This window comes from Rana temporaria, chromosome 9, assembly GCF_905171775.1.
Source record: "Rana temporaria chromosome 9, aRanTem1.1, whole genome shotgun sequence".
Lineage (NCBI taxonomy): Eukaryota > Metazoa > Chordata > Amphibia > Anura > Ranidae > Rana > Rana temporaria.
The window spans coordinates 31966742-31986451 of NC_053497.1; the positions used below are offsets into that span (position 1 = coordinate 31966742).

A 19710-nucleotide genomic window follows, 5' to 3' on the forward strand; every position below is an offset into this window, starting at 1 on the left:
TTTTTTTCCCGCCAGCGCATCGCCTCAGTGTGAAAGCCCTTCGGGCATTATTTATGCGATATTTTTAGCGCTAAAATGCCTGAAATACTCCTCATTGTGAAAGGGGCCTAAGTGTATATTGAATAGTTTGTGCAAAAGTTATAGGCCCAGATTCTCGTAGATGGGCGTAAAACTGCGGCGGCGTAACGTATGTCATTTACGTTACGCCGCCGCAAGTTTTACAGGCAAGTGCTTTATTTACAAAGAACTTGCCTGTAAAGTTGCGGCGGCGTAGCGTAAATCCCCCGGCGCAAGCCCGCCTAATTCAAATTAGCCGGGTAGGGGGCATAGAGCATTTAAATTAGGCGCGTTCCCGCGCCGAACGTACTGCGCATGCGCCGTCCCTAAAATTTCCCGATGTGCATTGCGCTAAATGACGTCGCAAGGATGTCATTGGTTTCGACGTGAACGTAAATGGCGTCCAGCCCCATTCACGGACGACTTACGCAAACTACGTACATTTTTTAATTTTGACGCGGGAATGATGGCCATACTTAACATTGGTTGCCCCTCATATAGCAGGGGCAACTTTACGCGTCGCAAATCTAACGTAAACGTCGTAACTTCACTGCGTCGACCGCGCGTACGTTCGGGTATTCACGTATTTTGCTAATTTGCATACTCGACGGGGAAAACGACGAGGCGACACCTAGCGGCGGAAAAAAAAAATGCATTTAAGATCCGACAGCGTAAGAGCCTTACGCCTGTCGCATCTAATGGATATCTATGCGTAACTGATTCCAAGAATCGGTCGCATAGATACAACGGCCCAGATGAGGACTTACGACGGCGTACATTGCGTTGCACCGTCGTAAGCCCTTTCAGAATCTGGGCCATAGCGTCCACAATCTATGAGATAGATTTATGGACTATTTTCTTATTTATTTTTTAAATGGTTTTTACTGGTAATGGCGGCGATAAGCGTTTTTATTTTTTTTGGTACTGTGACATTACGGCGGACATATCTGACACTAAATGACACTTTTTGGGTAATTGGTGACACCAATACAATGATCAGTGCTAAAAAAAAAAAAACGCACTGTCACTATAAATGACACTGGAAGGGAATGGGTTAACATCAGGGGCAATCAAAGGGTTAACCGTGTTCCCTGTGAGTGTTTTCTTACTGTGTGGGGGGATGGACTGACTTGAAGAAGAGAGACATCTGTGTTACTGATTAGAAGGAACCACAGATGTCTCTCTACCTGTATGACAGAACGAGAGTCTGCCTTGATTACATAGGCAGACCACCATTCTATCTCTTCAGACAGTGATCGTGGCTGCCGGACCTGCTGATTGGCTCCCACTGTGTCTAATTACAGCAGGAGCGAGGCTCTGGCGGCATGCACCACAGAGAACCGTGCACAAGAATCACTTACAGGTACGTGATTTTGCACTGAAGGGCCGCTATATAAATGTACATGGGGCAGTCCTTAACTGATTAAAGTACCACAGTGCCATTTAGCAAAAAATGTCCTGGTCATAAAGGGGGGGGGGGGGGGGGGGGGGGTAAAATCTTCTGGATCTGAAATGGTTAAATTGCAGGGACTTCCTGTTTTGGCTATGAGACAAAGGAAGGAAGAGGAAATATCTCCAATGGGGCACAGATGGCAAAAAAATAATCCAACAGGGGTCATACCCTCTTAGGCCTCGTACACACGATCGGATTTTACGACAACAATTGTGTGATGGAAAGGTTTTGACGGATAATCCGTTCCTTTATACGTTCCATCGGACAATTGTTGTCGGAATTTCCGACAACAGAATGTTTTATAGTATAGCTTTCAAATTTTCCAACAACAAATGTGCGATGTCTGATTATCCGATCGTCACCCATGCTCCGAACCAATGCCAACCTTAGCAGAAGTTGCCCAAAGGGTGGTGCTAAAGAGCTGAAAAACAACGTTGTTTCGTGTATGTTGGCTGAAAAAGTTCTGCCGTCTGTATGCATACCAAGTTCACCTTCGCACAAAATTCCAAGGATTTCTCCGATGGAAATCCGATCGTGTGTACGAGGCTTTACGCTGTCCAAAAAAATAAAAACGTTTTTCCTATAGTTCTACTTTAATTTTAAAGCCCAATCGCCAATTTTTGTAATGCAGCCAGAGGCTTCATAAGCAATAATAATAGAGAGTTTCTTGATTTATCAGCTTATTTGCTGCAGCAAGGTCTAAAATATCCTGTGGAAGCAGAGCATCTGTCAAACCCGCCCCCAGCCAATGTTTTCAACAGCGCTCACTTTTCTTGAGCAGCATTGCTGATTGGAGCATTAAGCAGAGGGGGGCGTGGCCGACCACAATGGAGAAGCAGGTGAAAGGAAAGTCCCTTTTGCTTTTTTCAGACATTTGGAAACTTCCAATGACTGTTGCATGTATAGAAATGAACACACTGTCATCAGATATTTGCTGTTTTAGTAAAAATGTTTTGTAAGTGTCTATTAAAGTAGATCTAATCCCACGTCACTAAATTTGCACTTATGGTAATGTCATTTTTTTTTTTTTAAGTTGTTTTCAGTCATGCCATGAAGAGCCTTGTACAAATAACGATGTCGTCGTTGCCGTCTTATTTTTTTTATTAAAAAAAGTGAATTATTTCCTAAAAAAAGACCGCTGCGCAAATACGGTGTGACAAAAAGTATTGCAATGACCGCCATTTTATTCTCTAGGGTGTTAGAGAAAAAAAATGTATAAATGTTTGGGGGTTCGAAGTAATTTTCTAGCACAAAAAAACTGTTTTAGCCTAGGTTCACACTGCTGCGAATTCAAAATCGCGGTAAAATGCGCGATTTTACCGCGATTTCGGCCGCAATTTAATGTAAATCGCGGCCCGAAATCGCAAAAAGTAGTACAGGAACTACTTTTTGAAATCGCAGATGCGGCGTCGCACTGATTAGGACAGTGCCATTGCCGACAAATGCCGCCGATTTGACATGTCAAATCGCATCTCAAATCGTTCCAAATCGTACCCAGTGTGAACCAGGGCTGAAACTTGTAAACACCGAGTCTTAAAAACAGGCAAGGTCCTTAAGTGGTTAAGGTGGTACAAGTACAAGGCATTGGAGAGGAAAGATCACACACTGTAAACTTTTTCATTTAGTATTTATTGTGACATGGTGTAAGAAGTCACGATACAATAATTTGTGACACCACTGGTCACTTATGCAGAGGGTGGTAACTAAACAAAAAGCTGATATTTATATATAAAAAAAAGAAAAGAACCAAAACAACCAGGGCTGAGTATCTTAGTGTCTTACCACAAATTACAGGCATTAAACTCTAAATTTCCACATAATCCACTCTGATTCTTTTACAGAAAAAAGTTCATTGCATTCCGTAAAGCCCTCTAATACACTATATAAGACAAACAGAACATTTATTTTCAAATTGAATGCAACTTTTTTTTTTTTTTTGCATTCTTCCTTTAATCCCCGCACAACGGAAAACCAGTTCCTTGTTGGTAAAACAATGCCAGAGGTTCTGCAAGTCCACATTGCTGAGCAGAAGGGAAAGGGTGCAACAATCTCAGCAGTATTCTGCCTGTTTAAACACGGACACAGGCTGGGTGCATTAAATTACCAAGCTCCTTTTTAAAACAGTTTAGCTGTTGGCGGCCTCCCCCAAACCGGTGCCAAGAGGAACCACGGGTGTGTACCACGTTCGGCAGCCACACTGACTTGTCGATGGAGAGATCTGGCTTCACCGGGTCTGTTCAACTGAAACAGGTAAAAGGGAAAGCTTTATTACAAATAGGGAGTAGACTGATATTGTACAGAAAAGGGTAACTGATGCAGTTGAGAAAAAATCGATTAGCTAGTTCAGGGGTCCCCAACCTTTTCACTATTACAGACCCCCACACACAATTCCCCCAATATGTCACATACCCCCACACTAGTCTGTAGAAATCACTACCAGTAGAACTTCAAAAGATATTCATAGATTGGTTTTAGTTTACATATGAATAGCTAAGAATAGAAGAGCTGAAAAGAAAATCATAAGGGATGTTCTAATCACATTCCACTTAGTGGACTCAATCATTGGAGGGTTTTCTTCATTGGAAGCAAAATTCTCAAGATATTTTCATTATCTCAAAAATATTCAGAAATGCTTACACTTTCCATACATGTAACCGAAACAGAAAGCTGTATTTGGGCACCATAGAGAAGATGTTACAGAGCACAAATGATTGGTAAAGAACACTCACTGTACGAAGAGATGTCAATTTCATCAGGCAGTTCACTGATGTTGACCTCAAACCGATCTTGAACCTCGTTTAGGATTTTTGCATCCTGCTCATCCGATACAAACGTGATTGCCAGACCTTTCGTCCCAAACCTACCAGCACGTGCCACCTAGTGATGAAAAAAAAAAAGACATGGAAGTTTAAAAAATAACTCTGGTCTGCAAATGTAACCCCACTGGTTACCGTATTTATCGGCGTATACCGCGCACTATTTTGCCCTGAAAATCAGGGCAAAATCGTGGGTGCGCGATATACGCCGATACCCGCTTTCCCGCCATGAGTTTGAATACTGCGCCCGCATATAGTACTTCCTCGTGACTCTGTTGGAGTCATGGCCCTTGAAAGCTTACTCCTTAAAGCGGAGGTTCACCCTAAAAAACAACTTTCTACCATGCCATCCAGCATACTAGCGTCAGCTACAGTATGCCTTTATTTTTTCCGCTGTACTCACAGTTTAATCCATTAGTTTCGTTTCAGAAAGGCGTTCCTATGAAGAGGGGAACATGATTGACGGCCGGCTATGGCGCGTCACGTGTTCCGAAAATAGCTAGAGTAGGACTCGGCTCTACACGGCGCTATACGGTGCCTGCGCACAGACTAGGAACTGACTGCGCAGGCGCCGTGAAGAGCCGAGTCCTACTCTGGCTATTTTCGGGAAGCGTGACGCGCCAGAGCCGGCCGTCAATCATGTTCCCCTCTTCATAGGAACGCCTACTCCCCGCGGGGAGTCTGAAACTAAACTAATGGATTAAACTGTGAGTACAGCACAAAAACATAAAATAAAGGCATACTGTAGCTGACGCCAGTATGCTGGATGGCATGGTAGACAAATAATTTTTTTTTTTTATTAATTAGGGTGAACCCCCGCTTTAACCAGTTCCCGACCCCCGCATGTACATATACGTCCACAATATGGCACGTACAGGCACATGGGCGTACCTGTACGTCCCTGCCTTCTAGCGGGTGGGGGGTCCGATCGGGACCCCCCCGCTAGACGCGGTGGTCGGGTTCCCTCGGGGAGCGATCCAGGACCACGGCGCGGCTATTTGTTTATAGCCGCTCCGTCGCGATCGCTCCCCGGAGCTGAAGAACGGGGAGAGCCGTATGTAAACACGGCTTCCCCGTCCTTCACTATGGCGCTGCATCGATCGAGTGATCCCCTTTATAGGGGAGACTCGATCAATGACGTCATTCCTACAGCCACACCCCCCTACAGTTGTAAACACACACTAAGTGTACACTAAATCCTACAGCGCCACCTGTGGTTAACTCCCAAACTGCAACTGTCATTTTCACAATAAACAATGCAATTTAAATGCATTATTTGCTGTGAAAATGACAATGGTCCCAAAAATGTGTCAAAATTGTCCGAAGTGTCCGCCATAATGTCGCAGTCACGAAAAAAATCGCTGATCGCCGCCATTAGTAGTAAAAAAAAAAAAAATTAATAAAAATGCAATAAAACTATCCCCTATTTTGTAAACGCTATAAATATTTGCGCAAACCAATCGATAAACGCTTATTGCGATTTTTTTTACCAAAAATAGGTAGAAGAATACGTATCGGCCTAAACTGAGGGAAATTTTTTTTTTTATATATGTTTTTGGGGGATATTTATTATAGCAAAAAGTAAAAAATATTGCATTTTTTTCAAAATTGTCGCTCTATTTTTGTTTATAGCGCAAAAAATAAAAACCGCAGAGGTGATCAAATACCACCAAAAGAAAACTCTATTTGTGGGGAAAAAAGGATGCCAATTTTGTTTGGGAGCCACATCGCACGACCGCGCAATTGTCTGTTAAAGCGACGCAGTCCCGAACTGTAAAAACACCTTGGGTCTTTAGGCAGCATATTGGTCCGGTCCTTAAGTGGTTAAAGGAGAACTTGTCCTTTTGCCATGAATGGGAAAAGTGACAAATTCTCTAACACTTTTAAAAAATTTGTCTCAGCATCCGGAGCTGGAAGGGCCTCCAATTTGCAATTTATCAAATATCCTAAATCACATGAGAACACTAGCCTGGCCTGTTCTGTTTGTCATTAAAGTGGATGTAAAGCCACTCTCATCCTTTCTAATCTATTGCCATAGTGCTGATCTATAGGGATATAGATGCCTCCTGCATGTATCCTCACCTGTCAAATGTCTCCCCTCTGTCTGTTATAAGAACTGAAAAACTGCAGATTCTGTGGGTGGGTCTGTTGTCTGGAGCTCGGTGGGTGGAGTTGTGATGTCAGTAGACTCCCCGCCCACCTCTACACTCCCCTTGTCAACATGCATTTTTTCCTGTGTATTCCTTACACTAAATTCTGATATGATCATCAACATCCAGTCAAAATCCAGAAAAGTAACCACATGACTTCAGAAAAGGAGTGGGGGTGGGAATTAAAAAATAATGCCTGTCTCCAGGCTAGTGCATGAGATATGTAAATGACCTGTCACTCACAGCAAGGGGGAAGAACAGACAAAAGTTTTCTCCTGTTTGTTTATCTCACTGAAAAAAGAAAAGAGGATTGCTCAGAACTGGATTAACTCTGTGTGGCAAGACTGGGCACAGATGATAGGAAATCTTATACTCTACATTAGGGATATGCAATTAGCGGACCTCCAGCTGTTGCAGAACTACAATTCCCATGAGGCATAGCAAGACTGACAGCCACAAGCATAACACTCAGAGTCAGAGTCATGATGGGACTTGTAGTTTTGCAACAGCTGGAGGTCCGCTAATTGCATATCCCTGCTCTACATTGTGACAGCAAAAAAAATTTGGGTTTACATCCAAAAAGCATGGAGTTCATACCCTGTGCAGATAGGTGTCAGAGTCTTCTGGCATGTCATAATTGAAGGCAATGTTCACTCTCTCAATGTCCATGCCGCGACCAAAAAGATTGGTGGCAACCAGGATCCTGCGCTGGAAATCCTTGAATTGTTGGTACCGGGAAAGCCTGTCAGTGAACACAAGATTTTACGTTATTCATCTATGAAGAGCATGCAAACCCTTATCCCAGCGCTCACCCCTACGAGGCACATCTCTGAGCCTTCATGGCTCGACACTCCAACTCATTTCCTGCTGAGATGAAGCAGTGAATCACAGGTCCCACCTTTCCTCCTGTTGCATCCCACGATGAATAGCGATAGCTGGGAAGTTCTGTTCCACCAACAGCTGAGCCAGAGCAATGCATCGTTGAACGGACTTCACAAAGATGACCACCTGCAAATAGCCGTGTAAACAAATGAGCAAGAGCCTTGTATGTCTTTATAGCTTATAACAAGCAGCTCAGTAAATCTGGCCATACACTTAACCATTTAAAGCGGAGCTCCACCCTAAAGTGGAACTCCCGCTGATCGGAACCCTCCCCCCTCCGGTGTCACATTTGACACCTTTCAGGGGGGAGCAGATACCTGTCTAAAGACAGGTATTTGCATCCACTTCCGGCCAGTTTCGGGTAAACTGCGGGCACAACGTCACCTCCCATCCTCCCCTCGTCGTGCTCTGGGAACACTCGGCTCCCAGAGCACAGCGGGAGCCATTTAGTGGCACAGCGCAACTCGCGCCGCAGGGAACCGGGTAGTGAAGCCGGAGCGCTTCCCTTCCTGGTTCCCTCACTGAGGATGGCGGGGGGGGGGGCAGCAGAGTGACGAGCGATCACTCGTCCTCTGCTGTGGATGGCGCTGGACTCCAGGACTGGTAAGTGTCCTAATATTAAAAGTCAGCAGCTGCAGTATTTGTAGCTGCTGGCTTTTAATATATTTTTTACGCCGGCCTATTTACGCTACGCCGCCGCAACTTACGGAGCAAGTGCTTTGAGAAATACAGCACCTAATATTAAAAGTCAGCAGCTGCAGTATTTGTAGCTGCTGGCTTTTAATATATTTTTTACACGGGCCTATTTACGCTACGCCGCCGCAACTTACAGAGCAAGTGCTTTGAGAATACAGCACTTGCCCGTCTAAGTTGCGGAGGCGTAACGTAAATAGGATACGCTACGCCGGAACAAAGATACGCCGATCTACGAGAATCTGGCCCTTACTCTTCGGGCCCACGGCTACTACTGGTTGGGGAGCGCAGGAAGATCACTCTGCCAGGGAAGGCAAGGAGATAGGCAGGTGGCTGGCCAGGATTTGAGCCAAGGCAGAAGAACATGCGAGCAAAGCTGAATGGGCATGCGCCCGAAACTGAAGAAATATTCCCTCCGCTCCGACCAGCACATGATCATCAGAAATGGGCACAGATAATGGGAAAAATACAACCCCCCTAAGCTAGTAGGCACGGCGGAGCGGGGGTGTGCAATTCTAATTTTTTTATTTTAATTCTGCACTGACTGTCTTTGAAATTGCCCCTGCCCCCTATTAAATCCAATCTGGGGACAAAACCAGGAACAGACTTGGTCCGGGGACAGTGTTCTCAATCAGCGGACTGTCCCCTGAAACTGGGGATGTCTGGTCACCCTACTTTAAGGGCTCATTCAGACGAGTGCCAAGACCAGTCCTCTGTGCTGAAAAGGCAGCCCATATAAGTAAATGTAGACTCATCAGCAGCTGCACAGACACATGTCAAAATGTAACAGTCAGGATCAGGTGCATGGATCCGATGCAGTGTCTGTATTCGGGTCTGTGCACCCACTCCTAATCACATCTAAATTTTCACATGCAGGTGCTGCATCCGCCTCTATGGCTGCAGACGCTGCCTATGCACAGCTCTGAAGTGGATGCACATGCAGCAAAAAGCAGCTCAGCACAGACAAAGGGTCCCAGCACCTATCAGAATGAGCCCAACTCCAACCAACATTTTTATTTTGGTTCAGATACAGTAGATAAGTCTTAAAGTGGTTGTAAACCCATACAGATCACTTTAACCTACAGGTAAGCCTAAATTAAGGCTTACCTGTAGGTCCAAAAAATATCTCCTTAACCACTTAAGGACCCCTTCACGCCGATATACGTCGGCAGAATGGCACGGCTGGGCACATCAACGTACCTGTACGTGTCTCTTTAAGGGACAGCCGGCGTGCTCGCGACTCGGTCCGAAGCTCCGTGACCTGATCGCTGCCGGTGTCCCGCGATCGGTCACCGGAGCTGAAGAACGGGGAGAGGTGTGTGTAAACACACCTTCCCCGTTCTTCATTGTGGCAATGTCAGTGATCGTCTGTTCCCTGATATAGGCAAAGATGATCACCGACGTCACATGTCCAGTCCCACCCCCCTACAGTTAGAAATACATATGAGGTCACACTTAACCCCTACAGCGCCCCCTGGTGGTTAACTCCTAAACTGCAATTGTCATTTTCACAGTAATCAGTGCATTTTTATAGCACTTTTTGCTGTGAAAATGACAATGGTCCCAAATACGTGTCAAAATTGTCCGATGTGTCCCCAAAAATGTCGCAGTCACAAAAAAAAAAAATCGCTGATCGCCGCCATTAGTAGCAAAAAAAAGAAATTATTAATAAAAATGACATAAAACTATCCCATTTTGTAGACGCTATAAATTTTGCGCAAAGCAATCGATAAATGCTTATTGCGTTTTTTTTTACCAAAAACATGTAGAAGAATACGTATCGGCCTAAACTGAGGGGAAAAAAATGTTTTTTTTTATATCTTTTTTTGGGGGTATTTTATTACAGCAAAAAATATTGATTTTTTTTCAAAATTTTCGCTCTATTTTTGTTTACAGCGCAAAAAAATAAAAACCGCAGAGGTGATCAAATACCACCAAAAGAAAGCTCTATTTGTGGGGATAAAAAGGACGCCAATTTTGTTTGGGAGCCACGTCGCACGACCGCGCAATTGTCAGTTAAAGCGAAGCAGTGCCGAATCGCAAAAAGGGGCAAGGTCCTTAACCTGCATAATGGTCCGAGTCTTAAGTGGTTAACCTACACGGTTAAGGAAATATTTTCCAAAGGAGCACCGATGTCTACGGTGCATGCGCGCCGTTGATAATGGCACAGGCGCCCTGAGTGTGCGGTTAGTGAAGGCGATCGTGCCGTTACTAGCGGCTCCTGCGCAGGAGTGACGTCATTGCTGCTCCGGCCAGTCACAGCGATACCCGGAACTCACTCCCAGAGAGATGGCGGTGGAGGAGGTGATCGAGGACCGCTTCGATCTCAGGTAAGTAATTTATAATGAGCTAGTATGCTAGGTATACTAGCTCATTATGCCTTTCTCTTGCAGGTGGGTTTTTTTCCATGATTTTTACTTCCTCTTTAACCACTTGAAGACCAGCCCTTTTTCTGACACACATGTACAAAATCATTATTTTTGGCTAGACAAATACTTAGAGCCTCCAAACATTCTATAATTTTTTTTTAAAGAATTACTTTTTTTTTTTACACTTTTTTTAATTACTTCTATTATTACAAGAAATGGAAACGTCCCTTGTGATAGCAATAGGCAGCGACAGGTCCTATATCGCAGGGATGGGCAACCTGGGGCCCTTCAGCTGTTGTGGAACTACATTTCCCATGAGGCATTGCAAGGCTGGCAGTTAAAATTACTCCCAGAGGCATGATGGGACTTTAAGTTCTGCAACAGCTGGAGGGCCCCAGGTTGCCTACCCCTGCGATAGAGGACCCCAGATCTCTCCTATATCCTTATTAAGGTTCAGATCATACCAAGAGTGAACCAATGTTTTTTAAAAAACAGTAATAGTTGGTTTACAACCGGTGAAATCAGAAGTGACAAAATAGTCATTGGTTCCAGTTTCTTAAGGCGCGTACACACGATCGGAATTTTCCTGCCAATTGTATGCCCCATCAGACAACTGTTGTCGGATTTTCCGACAACAAATGTTGGATAGCATGCTTAAAATTTTTCCGACAATAAATGTGTGCTGTCGGATTATCTGATCGTGTGTACAGAAGTCCTTCGGAAATAGAAATCCAAAGTACAAACAAGCATGCTCAGAAGCAATGCTAACCATAACACAACATTAGCAGAAGTTGCCCTAACAGTGGCAATAAGGCTGCATTCACACCTGAACGCGGCGTATGTTACCGCGACAAATTGCGGCGTTTTGTCCCGCGATTTGCCGCTGCGTTTTTTAAGCCTAACATACGCCGGAGGGGTGATCAACATTGTCGGCTATGCCAAACGCCGCCTGAAAAAAAGGTCCGGGTCTTGTTTTGAGTTTCAGGCGTACGGCGTGGAGATGTGAACCATCTCCATAGCCGACAATGTTAAATCATCCCTCCAGCGTATTGCAGGCTGCAATAGCGTCGCGCTACAGGCGACAATACGCCTAGGTTTGAATGGAGCTTTTAGAGCTGAAAAACCACATTGTTTCATGTTTGTTGGCTGATAATTCTTTGCCGTCTGTATGCAAGACAAGTTCATGGCCAACGCCCTTCGTACAAAAGTCCTATGCTTTGTCCGATGTGTGTACAAGGCTTTAGACTAAAGAGATGATCGAGGCTGTTCCGGTCCCCAATCAGCTCTATGGTCAGCCAGCGGAACCATCGGGACTGGAGAGCCCAGGAAGGCGCAGTGGGGGGAGTGCACGACAACACCCCCAACACCGCTTTTAAAAGCAATCTAATGGCTATTTAGCCACTCGTATTGCTTTTACTGAAAACCGCACCACAAAAAAAATAAAATAAAAAAGGATATCAGGGTGCTGCAGCAATCACCCCAGTATAAACACTGGAACTTGGGCAATGTATGGGTACGTCGCTTGGATTGCTTCTACGAAAAACAGCATCACCAGCTCCAAAGAACAATATCGAGATGCTGCAGCAATCATCCCAGCATAACCACTGAAAGTCGGCAACAAGTGGTTAAAAGGGGTTATAAAGGTTTGTTTTTTATTTTCTAAATGGGTTCCTTTAAGCTAGTGCATTGTTTGGTTCACTTACCTTTTCCTTCGATTTACCTTCTAAATGTTTTTTTTTCTTTGTCTGAATCTCTCACTTCCTGTTCCTCCTCTAAGCTTGCCCCCATCATCCGAGCTGTTTTGGCTGGGGGTTAGTCAGCATGCTCGCCCCCTCCCTTGGGACTACATCCCTGCGGGGAGATGCTGTGAACACAGGGATGTAGTCCCAAGGGAGGGGGCGAGCACGCCGCCTAACTCCCAGCCAGAACGGCTCGGATGATGGGGCAAGTTTACTGAGGAGGAACAGGAAGTGAGAAATTCAGACAAAGAAAACAAACATTTAGAAGGGAAATCAAAGGAAAAGGTAAGTGAACCAACAATGCACTAGCTTAAAGGAACCGATTTAGAAAAAAAAAAAAAAAAAACCTTTACAACCCCTTTAAATGTGTTTTTATTGTGGTCTTTGTCCCTATTCTGGAGAAATCCCTTCACAACCCATCAGTGCAGAGGCGATGGGATCTCTCTCTGGTGGACAATTAGACGAAACCATACGTGGACGACATTCTTAAATGACTTCCATTTCTATTAAAACTGAGCTTTTGTAAAAGAAACAACAAATTTTTTTCACCTGGTTGAACTCCAATAGATCTAGAAGATCAAATAGTTTGCGATTTTTCTCATTGTCCTTGAGCTTGACGTAATATTGTTGGAGTCCGTGAAGAGTCAGCTTGGTCTCGTCATCCACAAAGATTTCCATTGGCTGAAGGAGGGGGGTGGGAAATTAAGGGTTAAACAGTAAGGGGAGGGGCCGGCTTTCCTTATAAATTTTTTGAGAAGTCCTATTACAGGGTGAGGCGTGATCGAGGTGGATTCCTAGATGACCTCTTACATGGACTAAGATGGCATCTTGCATAGATTGCTATGGCAAAAATCACCAGGACTTACAATTTAAAAAGCTATGGTCCAGTTAAACAGATTTAGCTATTGGGACCGCAAAATAATTATATAGCAAACACTGGATGGGGGTTTTAGGACTACAGTGTCAAGATTTCCTTCCATGAGCTGGACAGCTTTGCAAGTTCATTACGTAAGCCCAACATTTCATATTCCCGATGTGTCTGCTGTACCATGTATTTGTATGAAAAAGTCTCCTGTTCTCTTTGTATTGCTTCCTTTGTGTGAAATCCCTGGTGATCCAGTCAGTCCCTCTGCTCTCCTAATAAAAACTGACCAAACTAGGCATAAGAGCACAGCGTGGTCAGTGCTCTAGTTGTGCTGGAAACTCAGCCTGCTCTCCTCCAATGATCAGACTTGTTCTGACACGACTGTAACTGAAGTACACAGGGCAAATATAGTACACCCCTTCCTGCCCCACAGCCAGGAGTTGCTATGTATGTATTACAGCAGCTGTAACAGATCTGGATGATCCATCTGTAGTGTCTCAGTTTAAAGGGGTTGTAAAGGATCATGTTTTTTCACCTTAATGCATCCTATGCATTAAGGTGAAAAGACATCTTAAGATTTGCGGGCCCCCCCAGCCCCCGTTCTACTTACCTGAGCCCTGGAAGTCCCGCGTTGTGAACGCGTTCTTCCTCTGCCTGGTCTTCTCGGCTCTTCATTGGATAGATTGATCGCAGCGCAGCCATTGGCTCGTGCTGCTGTCAATCAAATCCAATGACGCTGCCACCAGGGGGCGGGGCTGAGTCCTGTAGTAGGCGGCTATAGACGCCGAATACAGAACTCGGGAGCGCGCCCGCAAGGTAACCCCCTTGGGAGAGCACTTCCCAGAGAGGGTGATCTGAGGCAGAGAGGAGCCGAGACAGCCACGGTGGGACCCCAGAAAATGCCGTTCGGGGCCACTCTGCGCAAAACGAGCTGCACAGTGGAGGCAAGTATAACATGTTTGTTATTTAAAAAAAAAAAAATTAAACCTTTACAACCCCTTTAAGCAACCTGACAAGTATAATTTTTTTTTATAAATTATATATTTTATTTTTTAATAAACTTTGTGTCCATTTACCCCTTAGAGGCGGTTTACACTGCAGCGGCACGACTTTGGGGGCGACTCTGCAAGTCGTCCTGAGGACGACTTCAGAGGCGATTTGCAAAACGACTTCTGTATAGAAGTCAATGCAGGTCGCCCCGAGCCGCCCCCGAAGTCGTGCAGGAACCTTTTTCTAAGTCGGAGCGACTTGCGTCGCTCCTATTAGAACAGTTCCATTGCATTGAATGGGACGCGACTCGTCAGGCGGCTGAGCCGCCCGACGAGTCGTCCCAGTGTGAACCGGCTCTAAGTCTACTCATATTAATTCCTCCTTCCCCTTCTCCCTTTAACCATTATTTTCCTGCTGATATTTCCCAATTTTCATTCATTTTGATATTTGTTTTAGTGCTGCATCTTACAAAAACAGACACACTACAGTGTACACCCATGCAAGCGGAGTGTTTGCCTACATGGGGATGCATAGGTGTTCCATATAACCACGTGAAGACAACCCCATTTATGTCAAATGGGATGCAACGGCTGCACGGACACAGCCGCTGCTCCCACTTTGATATCCATACAAGTACTTGACCCCCCAGACACCGACAGTGTGTGTTTATGGCCATTGTACCCACATAGATGTCAAATTTGGAGCAGCAGCTGTGTCTGTGCAGCCACTGCTTCCCAACTGACATAAATGGGATTGCCTGCATGAACACCTGGGCATCCCTGTGCCACCAAACACAGCGCTTACAAGGGTGTACGTTGAAGTACGCCCATGTGATCAAGTTTTTAAAGCGGACGTCCATCCAAAAGGGGAAGCTCCACTTGTTTGCTTCCTCCCCCCAACTGCCACATTTGGCACCTTTCGGGGGGGGGGTACCTGTCCCCACTTCCAGATGAGCTTGCCGCTGCGAGATCCCCCAGAGGTTCTCCCACCCTCCTCTGCCAGTCCATCCCCAAAGGCAACGTCACTGCCAGTTTACCTTATAATGAATGGCGGCGGCAGCACCCGAGAGCCGACTGAAAAATCAGCTGGGGTACCAACATTGCGGGATCCCTGGACAGGTAAGTGTCCTAATATTAAAAGTCAGCAGCTTCATTATCTGGGGGTCGGAACTCCTCTTTAAACTGTCAAATATTTTTGTTTTAGGGTTGAGATATACTTCAAACAATTTTGTACCCAGAGACCAGTTTTAAAGCTGTGTGGGCTCAAACAAGAAGCAGGTCTAACTGTTGCCCACCTACCTGCAGAATTCTTAAAGCGGATGTTCCACCCCCAAAAAATATTAAAAGCCAGAAGCTACAAATACTGCAGCTGCTGACTTTTAATATAAGGACACTTACCTGTACTGGAGTCCAGCGGCGTCCGCAGCAGAGCACGAGCGATCGCTCGTCACCCTGCTGCTCCCCCTCCATCCACGCTGAGGGAACCAGGAAGTGAAGCGCTGCGGCTTCACTGCCCGGTTCCCTACGGCGCATGCGCGAGTCGCGCCGCGCACGCCGATTGGCTCCCGCTGTGTGCTGGGAGCTGAGTGTTCCCAGCACACAACGGGAGGGGCGGGGCGACGGGATGTGACGCAATGCCCGTCTTTTGCCCGTGAATGCCGGGCCGGAAGTGGGTGCAAATACCTGTCTTTAGACAGGTATCTGCACCCCCCTCCCCCCTGAAAGGTGTCAAATGTGACACCGGAGAGGGGGAGGGTTCCGATCAGCGGGACTTCACTTTAGGGTGGAGAACCGCTTTAAGTCACAGAATGCTAAAGGGGGAACTCCAGAAGAAGCCTTGCTACTGTAGTCCTTGCAGAAATGAGAACATTTGCTGTCACACAATAACTAAATATCAAGCTTGCCAAGATTGTTTAGTCACTGGGACTAGAAGCAGCCATTCCAAAACCACAGACCACATCCGAATTCCACATCAGCAATGAACGCGTTACCTATGTGGCAGGAAACAGGGGACAGCTGCTGTCATCAGACCTTTGAGACACAAGTGTCTTGGTTCTCCCCCCCCCCTCCACCCAGAGTCTTATTAGCAAAGCTGGTAAAATAATTTTAACACGTTACCCAGTAACTGGCCATAATTAGCTAGGATTTGTCACCTAGGTTTTATTTTTATATGGCTCTCTTAAAACAGGTAGATAGCAACTGCTTCTTTGTTGCATCTGTCAAAGCTAGTGGTTTCCCAGCTGGTCTGTTTTATCCATTTCAAAACACAATGAGGTTTGTTTGGCAGCTGCAACCAGGGAGAAACAGCCATCAAGAACGGGCATCCACCTGTTTCAAGAAGCAACAGGGAAAAAAACGAATAGGCTGAGAATGTTATTCCTGCAAAATGCCATCTTATTCCACAGAAAGGGATTAACAACTCAAAGTCACATGACATTTTCCACAAGAGAAAGGTGGCTGACAAAACATGCACTCACAGCACATACAACTTTCTAACGGCATTCACAATCCATCCTGATACTAAATACAGAAAGAGGAGGGGGGCCCAAGTGCAGAGAAGGGTACATAATGTCATTTATGATCATACATCTAGGTTAGGTGTTAGCTCCTAAACACAAAATGTCATCACAGACACAACAAAGTACTTGCATCTGCTAAAAGTGACAGAAGACATTTAAAGCGGAGATTCACCCTAAAAACGATTTTCTAATATTACATGGTGCTCACTCTCTACATTAAAAAGTATGCTGAATTTTTTATTTATTTTTTGCTGTACATACCTCGTACAGCTATTTTCTTCCCCGACTTCCGAGTAGTGCCTCCCGCGGGAGTGGCGTTCCTATCCAGCAGGTGATTGACGTGATGACAAAAACGACCTCCCCTCGTCGCATAAGGAGCGTCACGAGTTGCCGAAAGAAGCCGAACGGCGAGTCGGCGCTATACCGCGCCCCGACGTTCGGCTTCTTTCTGCAACTCGTGACGCTCCTTATGCGACGAGGGGAGGTAGTTTTTGTCATCACGTCAATCACCTGCTGGATAGGAACGCCCAGCCCCGTGGGATTCACTACCCGGAAGCCGTGGGGGAAAATAGCATACGAAAGAATGTACAGCGGAAAAAAAAAAAAAAAATCGGCATACTGTCAATGTAGAGAGTGAGTGCCATGTAATGTTAGAAAAATGTTTTAGGGTGAACCCCCGCTTTAACTTTTTTAAAAGGATTATTGAAAATTTGCGTTTAGATTTACTGCAATAATACTCCACATAATAGTAAACATTAAATATTGTAAAGTTATTCTGAAAGTTGCAGTTCTAATAATAAAAATCCCCCAGTTTATTAGAGTGGAAGAATTAACAAAGATTCAAATGCGGTCGGTAAAGGCTGACCACAAGTACAGAGCAGAGAGGCTGATCGATATTAAAAGAAGCCTGCAATAATAAGGCCTGCCTACAGCAACCAGTTGTAGGCTGTAGATCGAAATAAACCAATCAGGTTCTTACTAACCTGCAGAATAAACATACCATGTATTCTGGCAATGTCAGGTCCACCTTCACTTCCTGGGGACTATAAAAACACAGCAGCATGAAAGCAAATGAAGTCACCTTTGAGGCTCAGGTCAAACTGCCGCGACACAGAAAGTTGCACGACTTTGCCAGGTGACTTCAGTGTGATTTTGAAACAACTTCAGGGAATGTCTGGGGGTAATCGTACTGTAATGTCCGATTCAAATCACATCAATTAAGTGGAGGATCCAACTTGGAGGCAACTTCCATTAAAGTCTATAGGCAAAAGTCGGATAAAAGTCGCCTTGAAGTAGTACAGGAACCTTTTCTAAAGTTAGAGCGACTTCGGTAGGGCCAATTAATACAACTCTCAGGCCCTGTACATACGATCAGTCCAAACTGATGAAAACGGACTGAAGTTCAGTTTCATCGGTTCACCGATGAAGCAGACTGATGGTCTGATGTGCGTAAACACCATGGGCTAGATTCAGATAGGTTACGCGGATCTTTAGATCCGCGTAACCTATCTCATTTATGATACGCCGCCGCAAGTTTTTGAGGCAAGTGCTTTATTCAGAAAGCACTTGCCTGTAAATTTGCGGCGGCGTATCGTAAATCCCCCGGCGGAATTCAAATTCCGCGGGTAGGGGGCGTGTAAAATTTAAATCAGGCGCGTCCCCGAGCCCAACGAACTGCGCATGTGCCGTCCGTCAAATTTCCCAGCGTGCATTTCTCTAAATGACGTCGCTAGGACGTCATTGGTTTCGACGTGAACGTAAATTACGTCCATCCGTATTCGCGAACGACTTACGCAAACGACGTAAAAAATTCAAAAAATTCGGCCCGGGAACGACGGCCATACTTAACATAGGATACGCCGCATATAGCAGGGGTAACTATACGCCGGAAAAAGCCGAACGCAAAGCTGTTGGCTTGTAGTTCTCAATGAAATACCACGGCGCTGTGGAGTGCGGTGGTAGTTCATTGATTCTTTCCGTCAGTGTATCTGCCTGCCCATGCGGGCACACATGTACACTAAGAGGTCTGCAGGAGACCTGCATGGCACCAGTGATCTACTGATCGCTGGCGCAATGCTTTACAGGCTCCCAACAAAAAAAACACAACAATAATAATAATAAATGCACTTTTTTTTACCTGCAATTAAAATGTGCATTTATTTTTCTAAAGTGAACTTATCCTTTAAAGCTGAGCTCTGGGATTTGTACTGTAGCTGAGACACAGTTTGCTAAATTATTTATTTTACCCCTCTGTGTCTGTTTTGGTCACAAATAGCCAAATTTTGAAAACAAAGTAATGGTATATTGGGAAGTCAGTATGATGGTATTTGTGCAGGAAATTAATTGCTCATGCCTTTCTCTACGTCCGCATGGCTGAGCAGCTTCTTTGCATTAGTACAAAACCCCCCTGTATAGAAAAGGCTTATATATTCAATGATCAAAAAAAAGTCTGAAGTCTAGACTTAATAATGCTGCAGATATCTAGGAGCAGTAAGGGATCATTTACATTTGCTTCGGCGTCAACAAGGCTTTGGACACACTTTGTTAAAGCTCTCTGGAACGCTAGTCAAAGCTCTTGTCACAAAATAAAATGGTTAGCTTACAGTCCTGTTTACACCTAGCTTTTGCTTCAAAAATTATACCCCATGTAGCTTCAGTGGTGCTTTAAAGCATCTTCAAAGCCTCCAAAGAAGTCTATGGCAAAGCTTGCTTGAAGCGCCACCAAAGCCTCATCAAAGCACCAAGTAAAATCAAGGTGTAAACAGGACTGTAAGCTAACCATTTTATTTAGTAACGGGGCTTTGACTGGCGTTCAGAGAGCTTTAACAATGCGTGTCCGAAGCCTTGTTTTTAGGCAAAGTGTAAACTAGCCCTAAGAACCTGGGATTGGCAAAAAAAAAAATCATAATAATGGGTGTTCTCAAGTCTTAACACATGTAAATATTACGACCGTGTACAAAAAACCCCATCCGGTAAGAACATCGGATGTTCGTGTCCAATGTACAACCTGGAAATAAATACTAAGAGGTTGCTTTATATTTAATAAATACATACAATTTGGAAAAATTTAGGAACTTCTAGAACTGGAAAACGGGCACGTAAAAATATATTTACAAAAAGGTTGCATGAAAATCACAATCCGTTATGAAGAAAAGTGTTACAGGCAATGATATTTGGT

General features: G+C 44.9%; 1 protein-coding gene across 1 annotated transcript in view; it reads right to left on the minus strand.

Moving 5' to 3' along the window:
- Nucleotides 1–3120: 3120 nt before the first annotated feature.
- The window catches only part of DDX39B (DExD-box helicase 39B), a 44165-nt gene continuing 27575 nt past the window's right edge, over nucleotides 3121–19710 (minus strand). Inside the window, exons 7-11 of the mRNA XM_040323090.1 lie at nucleotides 12709–12840; nucleotides 7375–7484; nucleotides 7074–7218; nucleotides 4240–4387; nucleotides 3121–3751 (exon numbers count right to left, since the gene is read on the minus strand). Coding sequence (XP_040179024.1) covers nucleotides 3735–3751; nucleotides 4240–4387; nucleotides 7074–7218; nucleotides 7375–7484; nucleotides 12709–12840 — 552 coding nt within the window. The 3' untranslated portion in view covers nucleotides 3121–3734. The remainder of the gene's footprint in view (nucleotides 3752–4239; nucleotides 4388–7073; nucleotides 7219–7374; nucleotides 7485–12708; nucleotides 12841–19710) is intronic.